This window comes from Camelus dromedarius, chromosome 31, assembly GCF_036321535.1.
Source record: "Camelus dromedarius isolate mCamDro1 chromosome 31, mCamDro1.pat, whole genome shotgun sequence".
In the NCBI taxonomy this organism is placed as follows: domain Eukaryota; kingdom Metazoa; phylum Chordata; class Mammalia; order Artiodactyla; family Camelidae; genus Camelus; species Camelus dromedarius.
The window spans coordinates 2,055,243-2,065,897 of record NC_087466.1 but is presented as its reverse complement, the minus strand read 5'-3'; the positions used below and the strand labels follow the sequence as shown (position 1 = coordinate 2,065,897).

Genomic DNA, 10,655 nt, shown 5'->3' with positions numbered 1-10,655 from the left:
CTATGCCCTCTCTGAGGCTGCTGTCCTGGGCACATTTTGAGATGATCTCAGGCTCAAGGCCATGCCAGACGGTGAAGGCTGCCTGAGGCTGGTTGGCTGTGGCTTCCAACTGGGCACAGAGGTTCTGGTTGTGGGCAGGATATGCTGCTGGCATCTCCACACTCACTCATCTCTCCTGATATGCAGACACAGTCGCCTTCTGGGGGTCTCCCTGACACTGGCTTATGTGTCTAGGTTGGTGGGGGTGGTAGGGGGACCAGACTTGAAGTTAGTTTGTTTTGCTTCCCCACTGCTTGAAGATCTGCCCACATACCATTTTGCCCCTTTGCCCCCGTTGCTGCAAGGCCCCCCCTGCAGCCTTCCAGAGCTTGGTTAAATGCAGCAGGGCTCCCTACAGGCCCCTGCCTGCCTCTCCAGCCACTCTTTACCTGCTCACTTCCCTTCAGTGTGGCTGGACTTCCTGCAGCTCAGTCACTGCAAGCTCATTCTTGCACTTGGGGGAACTCACCCCTCTAGCCCGCTTCCCTCAGGTCTCAGCTCCAAGAACTGAGGCTGCCAAAGTACTCAGGCTAATGTGTACTAATGGGTGGGGGTGGGGTGGCCTGCCACGGCACGTGGCTCCTCTGTGCTCACAGCCCCAGGGAACTCCAACCCAGCTCCATCAACGTCTCTGGGTGAGCAACCTGCTGTCCATGTGCTGCAGTGTGGCACAGGAGAGGGGCCTGGGAGATACTACAGGGACCCTGCCCCTCCTGGTCCAAGTCCCCATCCCCTTTCCTCAGCTCAGTGCAGCCTTGGCCCCTTCCTCCTCGCGAAGGTGTACAGGGACAGGACTCCGGGTGCCGGTGTGCAGTCTGTGAGCAGATGCCATTCCTGGAGGACAGTATTCCAGGGCATTGAACCCCCTCAGGATCCAGCTTCTGGGCTTTGCCTGCTCTAGGAACGACCCGGAACCCGGAGGGACTGCCAGAAGTCTCCTGTGAGGCTCACTTTGTGCACCTTACAGACGTCACATCACTCCATCGTCATAACCCACTGGGGTGGGTTCTTGTGTCTCCCCATTTCACAGGTTGGGAAACAGGTTGGGTGGCTTGTCTTGGCTCAGGAGCAGGCAAGCTTTGCTGCTGGGCCCCTTCTCCATCTCCTGGGAGCATTGAGGGCACACGGCCCAGTCCTTCAAAACAATGTTCCTATGCACCTCCCTAGCCCAAGCTTTGCCCCTAGATCTGGGCCAGGGATCCAGGTGCCATGTGAAGTCCTAGGGTGGAGCACTCCCCACTGACAAAAGGAACAGCTCCAGGCACAGGCTCTGCCTGCTGGGAGGCTCCTGCTGGCAGGCTACTTCCCAGTCTGAGCCAAATCCTTTGTGTGGCTTTACCCTTGGAGTCACTTGGACAAGATCCCTCTGCTGCCACACAACCCGGGGCACTGCTTCCTCCTGTCCTGTTCTCACACCCCTCCACATGGCTCATGGGTCTTTGTCCCCAGCCAGGAGATCTGGGCCACAAGAACACTCATTTAGGGCTCTTCAACCTCCATACTGGGCATGGCTCCTACCTGTGCCTGGCTCCTGGGAGAGGAGAGCTCCAGGAAGACGGACACCTTCCTGAGGTTTGGAGCTGTGGGGTGAATCTTCGCAAGCCCTGGCAGTTCCACCCCTTCCTGCCCTAAGGGCACTATCTCCCAGCCTGGGTGATGGAGTGAGAAAGGGCCTCAGGGGACCAGAAACTGGCCACCCAAACACCTGCCCACAAGCAGCCAATCTCAGAGAAACCACAGGGGAGTGATGGGCTGGACAACAAGCAGACAAGAGCCGGAGAGCACTGTCCCCCGACGCCCAGCCACTGGCGTGGGGCAGCTTTCTGCTCTGCCCATTCAGTACTGCTTGTCCAGTGATCACAAGGACACGCCCTCTAGCTGACCCTGCAGGATCTTGGCCACAGGCAAGGCCTGCTTGGAGCTCAGACATTCCTTGGCCTGGTGCCAGGACTCCCAGGGGCTGATGCCATGGCCACAGCAGGCTGCCCACCAGCATGCCTGTCCCTTGGCAATGTCCTCGGGTGAGTGGTGGGCATGTCCTTAGAGGCATGGCCATCCCTGCACACCCACAGATGGGCCCACACAGGGACAGGAAGCTCAACAGGATCCGGTTTATTCTGCCTTGGAAGGGTGGTCCTGAGAGTGGCAGGTGCCACCCTGTCCCGGGCGGAGGGAGGGCCCGAGGGCCAGTTAAGGCCAGTGGCAGGAGAAGCAGGGGGCACGCGGCCCCTGGAATGCAGTGAGGCCAGGCTGAGGCCCGGAGGCAGCTGTGGTAGGCCGGGGCGGATGCCCCCGCTGCCCAGGGTGGAAGGCACCGGGCTGGGACCCGGCCATGGCTACAGGGCCGTGGACCAGGCCACACGGGCACCCCGGGAAGCGGGCACAGGGTCACGGGACTCAAAACATGAAACACAGGCACACATGAGTAAGCATGTGGACAAGTGGGCACAGATTCACAGGCCAGAGGGGCACCAGCCTCAGCTGGACACATGGACACAATGTGGCATCATACTGACCACAGGGGACTCATGGCACTACGGGACACGTGAACTCACGGCCACAGGGGCAGACCCAGGCCATGGAGTGCGAGGGATGGGGGAGGGGCCTTTTGGCACAACAGCACTGGAATTGTGAGAAGGGGTGGTGGGAGCCAGCCTGGAGGGGCTGGGGCAGCCCCTCGACTCCGGGGCTCAGTCTGTCTTCCACACCTTGTTGAGCAGCTTCACCACCTCATCATAAATGACGAACACGATGGCCACATCCAGGCAGACCCGGCCCAGGCGGGGGACAGTGCCCTTGTAGAATCTGGGGGCGGGGACAGAGGGGCAAAGAGGCAGATGAAGATGGTGTCTCTGAAAAGTAGGGGTGGGTCCAAAGGTGGGCGGAGCAGGAACAGAGGCAGATGGCAGGACTCACTGGGAACGGCCTGGGTCAGAGGACAGGAGGTGGGGGGCCCAGAGAGAAGGCAGGGAGGGCCTGGAGTAGGGACAGCAGCCCTGCGCTTCCCCTACTCACGCCTTAAGCCCTTCGTTCCTCAGGATCTGCAGGCCGCAGTCCCACGTATTTCGGTACTTGTGCGCCTCCAGGCCCTGCAGGACACAGGCAGCCACAGGGCTCAGCGGCTGGCCCGGCCCAGGCCCCGCCCCCTTCTGTGGCCCCGCCCCCACCTGCATCCGGGTCTTGATCACGTCCAGGGGCGTGTTCCCGAAGACACTGGCTGCGCCCGCGATGGCTCCAAACACACCGGTGATCAGCGGATTCATGGGCTTGTTGGGGTTGTCCCCTGGATGGGGGTGGGGGTGGCGGTCAGACAGGACGGGAGGGTAGGGAGAGGGTTCGTGGCTTGGAGGTGGGGTCTTGGAGCGCAGACTCACCTCGATACCAGTTGCGCAGGGAGGTCATGACGAAGAAGCGGATGGCCTGGTTGGACCCTTGCTTCAGCACGGTGGCCGTGAGGCCCTGGTACGTGCCCTTCAGCCCTGGGGCAGGCAGGCAGGCACGGGGGTCACACAGGCCCCAGCTGGGAACTGGGGCGCAGCCCGCAGGACAGCCAAGGCAGGAAGGGGAAGTGGGGGCCTTTCCAGCCTGGCTTGGGTCCCTGAGCTCCCACTCTCCCAGGACGGGCGGACTGGCTCACCTTGCTCCCGCACGATTTCCCTGACCCCGTGAAAGAAGCCTCTGTATTTGGGGTTGGCGGAGGTCTGGTCATGGATGAACTTCACCTGAGAAAGAGGGAAGGCAAGGCACTGGCTTCCAGGGCGTAACTGTCAGGGCACACTTGGCCCCGGGGACATGTGGCCTCGGGACGAAGCAGGCCGCAGACCTGCAGCCTCTGGCGTTCTGTTCGCTGGTGTCTCTCACAACTTAGGCAGCAGACACGTGTCACCTTATGTTTTGTGTTTATAAGTTTCTAAGATAAGGGAAACCTTGTTTTCCCACTGCCTCCAGGAGGCTGTTCCTGCGGGCCTCCTGGGCCAGGCTCCCCAGACAGATCCCCTGCACACCTGGCCCCGTCCTGTGGGACCTGCCCACCTTGATGGTCTCCATCGGGCACACGACCACCACGGCCTCGGCCACGCCAGCGCCCAGACCGCATAGCAGTCCACGCGTGCTGTCCAGCCGTCCCTGGGCGTCTCGCATGTGGTTGCTTAGAAACTCGAACGTCCCAAACCTGGACCGGGAGGCAGAGGTGTGAGAGCGGCCGCAGCAAGGCCGGGACCCCCTCCCGCGGTCCCGGAGTCAGCCTCACCTGACAGCCGCCTTAGGGATAGAGCCGTAGAGCAAGGAGCTGAGGCCGCGGTACAGGCCCAGGACGCCATGGCTGCGGACCGTCTGCCGTACGCAGTCCCCTGGGGGAGGGGGCCGTCAGCGACCCGGCCCGCCGGCCTCGGCCTGCCCACTCCCGCCGGCCGCCCCCACTCACCTATGCCCCGGTAGCGTGGCGGGTGCGAGCGCTCGTCCAGCTGTAGCTGCGTCTTCACGTACTCGGTGGGGAAGGTGATGCAGATTTCGATGCCGCCCGCCAGGCCGCCTGCGGGGACCGACCGGGACCGCTCTGAGACCCCTCCCCCTCCCCGCCGGCCGCCCCGCCCCTCCCCTACCCGGACTTTGCCTGCCGCGCCGGGAGCCGGGCCCACGCCCCTCCCGCGGTCCTGGCGGGGCGCGCCGGGGCACACGCGGCGGGGGCTGGGCCTGCCCGGAAGCGCCGCGGAGACCGTGTCCCGGTCCCTCCGGAAACGCGGCAGGGTCGGGGTGCCAGGTCGGGATTCGCGTGTGCATGTCCCCACCTGCCAGGATCGCCTTCCCCGGGTGCGTGAGCTTGGCCTTCCCGGGCGCGGGCGCGGCGGCCGCCAGAGCGCGGGGCGCGGCCATGGCGGGCGGGGCGGGGGGCCCGGCGGCGGCGGCGGCCTCGGGTCCGAGCTCCTGCGCTCGGTCGCGGAGGCGGAGGCGGCGGCGGCGGCGGCGGCGGCGGCGGCGGCGGTGGCGGCGGTAGCGGCGCCGGTTATGGGCCGAGGAGGAGCGGCCGCGTCGCTCCAGGGCTCCGCCCCGCGTGGTCCGAGCCGGGCCCCGCCCCCGGCCCGCCCCGAGCCCGCGGGAAACTGAGGCCGGGCGGGCCGACGTTCCAGCCAATGACCGCGCGGGGCCCGACAAGGTGCCGCCCCCGAAGCCCGGAGCGCCTCCCTCGGAACGCGTAGGGCCGCCTCCTCCCTGCCGGGAGGGTGGGGCTGATCCTCACCCGAAGCGCCGCGCTGTCCCCGCGCCCCCGGCAGGATTCTAGGCTCGGAGCGGCGCACACGGAGGGGAGAAGACCCCCACACACCCTGGTCATCCGGGGTCCTTGTCCCCGAAGAGGTCCCCGCCCCCTAGGGGGTCCCACAGCTCTTCTGTCCCTCCCGTCCACGCCAGCACCGGGGGAAGCTCTGCCTCGATAAACCGACTTTAATGTGCAGGTTACACGGCCTGTCCAGCGGGTCCGCGAAGTGACCTGAAAGGACAGCTCCGCCAGCGCAAAGTGGACAGGGCGCCCAACTCTCGTGCGCCTGGGAGCCCTTGCACACGACTCCCCAGGAGGGCAGCCTCCAGCCAGAGGGCCCGGAGGTCGGAGTCCACCTCTTGTGTGGCGGCTGCAGGCGGTTTCCTTGGGCAGTCAGTGGCCACCGCGGCCGCCCCACGCTCCAAGTGGCCAAGGGGCTGCCATACTTGGGCCCCTGCAAAATAACGTCCAGGCGTTCCACCTCCCCTGGGGTTCTCTGTATTTCTGGGGGTGCTGCGCTCCTTGGGGAGGTTAGTAACTCGGTAGAGGGTGCTGCTTCTAGTGCTCTACTGGCTGAGGGCCCACGGGAGGCCGCAGCATACCCACAGGGGAAGCGGGCAGGCTGGGGCCTGTAGCAGGGCCTGCTGCTGGCATCAGCGGCTGGCCTGCAGAGGGAGAGGCCCAGGGCTCCTGCTGCCCCCGAGTGGCCAGGGGCCCAAGGAGCAGGGTGTCAGGCCAGCCCTGACCACCCAAAGGCCAAGACACCAGACAGCTCCAGCCTGGTGCCTGGAGGCAAGGACAGTGGGAGGGCCGACACCAACACAGGCAGCTGGGCAGCCGCCCAGCATGAGGAGCAGAGGGGCCTCCTGGAGCGCTGACCCCTTCCACACCTGGAGGCCAGCATGCTCCTCTGTCCTCCCTGTCCCTTACCCCCCTTCCCAAGCCCCCCACAGAAAGGCAGTGTGAATTGATTCCCCACTCCCCTCCCCTCCTCAGGGGACAGGGAACTAGGGGCTCTGGGCCACCCCCGACCAAACAGGAGAGGGGAGGGCTCCACCACATGCTCCTCTTGTGGGTGCAGACTCCCTGGCATGGTCAGTCTGTCCACCTGCACGAGGCGGGAGTGCCTGCCTGACAGGCCATGTGCCATCCAGTCCTAGGGGGGCAGGCAGCAGGCACACAGCCTCCAGGAGTTAGACTGAGGACGGGCACTCGGGGCACCAACAGTGACCTCTGTCACCAGACAGATGGAATGTGGGGGGTCTTGGTGAACCCCCGTGGCTGTTCCAGCCTGGTGCCTTCCAGTGGGCACTCGGCTGGTAGGTGCACTGGAGCAGCGGCCAGTGACTGCAGGCCATGAGTGTGGCTGAGTCCTCTGGACAAAGGAACATCGCCAAGATCATGCAGCACTTCCTGCTTTCGGCCAGTCCAGGCTGCCCTTCCCTCTTAAGGAGACTGGTCACTTGACACCTGGGAACCCTCCCACCTGACAGCCATCTGAGGACAAGTTGCTTCATGCCCTCCCTCTAGCCTTCACCAGGTGCTGCCCATGCGGGGGCCCACAGGCCAATGAAGACACACAGACAGGAGAGAGCAGGGCGAGGTGGCGCGGAGGCTGCAGGGTGGCAGCACTGTGTTCACAGAACAACAGAAGCTGTGCGTCGGGGACCCTGAACAAGCCCCCGGTAAGAAAGGAGGAAGCTGTGTGTCCGGCGTGCACGCAGGTCTGGGAGAGACCATGCCGGGTAGGCACCCTAGCAGGGACAACCCCCTCCTGCCTCCATGGGACCAGGGCTGAGGGGGGCGGAGCAGGACAGACACCCTCCACTCGGGGAGCCCTGGGGGCTCTTCTCGGGGGATGGCCCTCGAACTTCCTTGTTGAGTCAGGAGGTCCGGGACCCGGTTCTCCACTAGGGAAGGGCTGTGGCCTTCTTGCCTGGGCCCCTCCGCCTCATTGCTGCCCAGTCTGCTGGCCCCCTACCCCCGCCGCCTGAGCATCCCCTCCCGAGCCCCTCAGCTCATCCCAGACCAGTGCCTGTCCTTCCCTCTGGCTGCCTCTGCCTCCATCTCCCGGCGCCTAGTGGTGATAACCCTGTTTCTGGTTGTTCAGGCCCCAAATGAACAGGCATCCTTGGCTTCTCTCATTCCACACCCAGTCACTCGCAAGCAGGTTGACTGCAGGGTCATGGCCCACCTCTCACTCAGCCCCTGCCCTGGCTGGGCCCACGTCACCACCTGCCTAGCTCTACTGGCTTCTACCCCGAAGTCTTCTCAGCACAAAGGCTGGCACGGCCCCTCACCTCAGGCCACAGGTCCCACCACAAGTACGGCCTGAGAGCTGGTGACAGCCTGTGTCCCTGCCCACGTACCCCCTGTGGCATGGTCCTGCCTCCCCTCTTCCTGGCCGCTGAGCCTCCCTCAGATGTCCCCTCTGTGGGGCTCCACCAGCACCCTGGCCCCACCCCTGCCCCAGCCTCAAAGCTCATCGCACTGTTTGCTGCCCATCTGTCAGCCTCACTGAATGTGAATGCAACTGAGCCAGGGTTTTCTGTGCTGCTCACTGATGCCATTGTCTGGAGTAACGCCCAGCACCCAGTGGGCGCTCCAGCGTTTGCTGAACAAGTGAGGGGGAGGCTTCTGCTTGGCAGCCCCTAGACTGCTTCCTGACTCTCCCTGTTGCTTATAATTCGTTTCTCAAACTTTTGTGCAAAGGGAAAGCATGTGTCACTGGAACTTGGTGGTACCACCTTCACAGGCTCACAGGCCCCCGAGCCCTGGGACTCACCAAGCCCCATCCAGGCTACTGTCCCCTGTAGGGGGTGGGGAACTGGGGCTCGAGTTCACAGCTCCAGTCTGCCCTGACCAATCCCACCAGTGTGATCACAGCCCCATGGAGGCCCAGGCCCCACACATTGGCATCTGCCTGTCAACTGCTCAACAGCAGAGCATAACCACAGCACCAACACAAAGGACCCACCCTTCCAAAGGTCTCCCTGGGCTCCCCCTCCTGGACTTGGAACCGAGCAGAACCCGCGGGCCCACCCCCCGCCCCCACCCAAGTACAAAGGCCCCTCCATGTCCCCTGCCTCTTGTTTGTAGAAAAGCTGAAGTCTCCCAGGCCTCCGTGAGCCGCAGAAGAGCAGGCTCAGGCAGTGAGTGATCAGGACAGTAGAATCACAGACGAGGTGTCTAATGAAGGAAAGAGATGAACACTATTGCTCATAATAACCTGCATCTCTGTGGGCAGTAGAACCACTGCGGTTTGCTCTGCCCGGACACACGAGCAGGCAGCTAACACTGTCGGCAGAGATGCAGCAGACCCAAGTGGACGTCCTCCACTCTGAGAACCCAGCGCCCTGTGTCAGCGTGAAGGAGTTCCAGGAGACGGGCTTTCGCGCCTGACCCCACAGGAACGGAATGGTGTCCAACAGCGGGGCTTTGTAAGCGGCTCTTTTGCCCCTTTCCTGCTTGTCTATTTCTGTTCCCCTAAAACCTTAATTACAGAAACGAGACCACTCCTGACTTCTGCTCTAGTGAACGCAAACAATGCCTCGCCTAACCTGTCGATTCCTTGCCTAGATCAGAAGGAGTAAGAGCGAAGACTTCAGTAGGTAAAGGATGACTGACTCTACCCCTAGATTCTCTAGTGGACCACGCGGGCAAGGCAGCATCTAAAGTAAGATGAGCAGTGAGTGGGTCTGCACACAGCGGGAAAGTGACGAAGAATCGGACCTCCCTTCATGACTGACCGAGATCATTTCCTCTTTTTCCTTTTCTCATTGTCCTGCCTGAGCAGAATCTCTGGAGTTGGTCTCCAGACCTGAGTCCACCTTCTCGCCAGGTTGCTGGCTTTACTCAGTAAAGCACCTTTCCTTTCTACTGACATTTGCCTCGTGATTATTGGCATTTGAGCGGTGAGCAGCTGAACGTGAGATGGGTGACAGACTCTTGCCGGGCCACTGTCCTGAAGGCCCTGTGGGCGTGGCTGTGGCTCTGTCCCGTCCAGCCCAGTGTCCTCAGTAGGTAACTAAGGGTTGTCCCAAGTGCACCGACTGGGCTTCCAAGGTCCAAGGACATGTGAGGAGGGAGGGCACTTCCAAAATCCCAAATTGCAGCCAGCAGTGAGGTCCAGGATATCTAACACACCAGTCAGGCAGGAGAAAGGACTTTCCTGCAAAGGTGGTGCCCATGTCCCCTGACCCACGGTGTGACTTGCTTGCCGCGTGGAGGTGGCATTGCCGCCGCTGCTGGCAGAGATCACCTCTGGCCAGGCTGGGATCTGCCTCTCCAGCTCTCCCGCAGGAATGACCATGGGGAGATGGTTCTTTAGATATTCTGGACACTAGACTCTTGTCAGGTACGCAGTTTGCAAACACTTTCTCCCATTCTTTAGGCTGCCTTTTCACTTTCTTAACAATCTCCTCTGATGCACAAAAGTTATTAATTTTGCTAAAGTTTAATTATCCATTTTTTTTTCTTTTGTTGCTCATGCTTCTGGTGTTGTACCTGAGAATCTACTGCCAAATACAAAGTCATGGATATTTCCTGTTTTCTTTTACAGATTTTTATAGTTTTACCTCTTAAATTTAGGTCTTGGATCCCCGTTAATTTTTGTGTATGGTGTAAGGTAGGAGCACAATTCCATTCTTCTGTGTGTGGATGTCCAGCCGTCCCAGCACCATTCCTTAAAGAGAATATTCTTTCCCCATTGAATGGTCTTAACACCTTGTCAAAAATCAATTGGCTGCAGGTGTACAGGTTTATTCCTGAATTCTCAACACTGTTTCACTGTTCTTTACCTGTCCGTCCTTATGCCAATGAGTTTTCTGGTTGCTGAATGCTTGTGTGATTTTGTGATATAATGAGAAATACATATTGGGTCTTCCTCCCTTGTTCCTGGCACTGCACTTCTAAAACCCTTGTAATTTCCTAAGTGATATGAGTGACAGGAACATCTTTTAAAATAGTATTTGTTCTCAGTACTCAGTTCCTGACATAAACACTTCTAAGACTCTGGGATCTCCAGAGTGATAAGAATCTTTCTGAATGCTAATGAGGTGACTGGTGCGGGGGGTGGGGGGGCCCAGGGAGCAACAGGATGGGGTCCTGTGACCAGACAGACCAAGGCATGACTGGAGGGTTGGAACTTTCGTCCACCCCATCCTGACCGTCAGAAAGGGGATGGGGGCTGGAGACTGAGTTAATCACCAATGACAAATAAAATATCCATAAAGACCCTAAGCCACACGGTTCAGAGCACTTCCACGTTGGCACACACATCAAGGTTCTAGGAGGGTGAAGTGTCTGCAGAGGACACAGAAGCGCCACTCACCCCTTCACCCAAGCTGTGCCTTCTCCATCC

The 10,655-nt window shown here is 61.1% G+C and overlaps 1 protein-coding gene and 1 long non-coding RNA gene across 3 annotated transcripts; one reads left to right on the top strand and one right to left on the bottom strand.

Annotated features, from left to right (window-relative positions):
• Positions 1–2,136: 2,136 nt before the first annotated feature.
• On the bottom strand, positions 2,137–4,932 carry SLC25A1 (solute carrier family 25 member 1). The gene is made up of 9 exons (XM_064480982.1): positions 4,827–4,932; positions 4,463–4,570; positions 4,289–4,388; positions 4,072–4,210; positions 3,677–3,761; positions 3,414–3,518; positions 3,207–3,322; positions 3,055–3,128; positions 2,137–2,844 (listed from the first exon to the last, which is right to left on the bottom strand). Exons 1-9 carry the CDS (start codon positions 4,909–4,911, stop codon positions 2,730–2,732), a joined length of 927 nt encoding a protein of 308 aa, XP_064337052.1. The 5' UTR covers positions 4,912–4,932; the 3' UTR covers positions 2,137–2,729.
• A 291-nt stretch (positions 4,933–5,223) lies between these two features.
• On the top strand, positions 5,224–9,176 carry LOC135319725 (uncharacterized). Of its 2 annotated transcripts, none has more exons than XR_010378538.1 (3): positions 5,224–7,038; positions 8,393–8,733; positions 8,873–9,176. It is a non-coding gene; the product is annotated as an uncharacterized LOC135319725 (long non-coding RNA). The 2 variants fall into 2 exon arrangements; XR_010378537.1 differs by having other exon boundaries at positions 5,225–6,978.
• Positions 9,177–10,655: the final 1,479 nt, after the last annotated feature.

What these genes read in the sequence shown, in the direction of transcription:
- SLC25A1 (XM_064480982.1), bottom strand. Translation starts at nt 4,911, where the DNA reads ATGGCCGCGCCCCGCGCTCTGGCGGCCGCCGCGCCCGCGCCCGGGAAG. An exon ending in ATCCCTAAGGCGGCTGTCAG is followed by an intron (nt 4,211 to 4,288) that starts GTGAGGCTGACT and finishes CTCCCGGTCCAG; the next exon opens with GTTTGGGACGTTCGAGTTTC. An exon ending in AGGAACGAAGGGCTTAAGGC is followed by an intron (nt 2,845 to 3,054) that starts GTGAGTAGGGGA and finishes CCCCGCCCCCAG; the next exon opens with ATTCTACAAGGGCACTGTCC.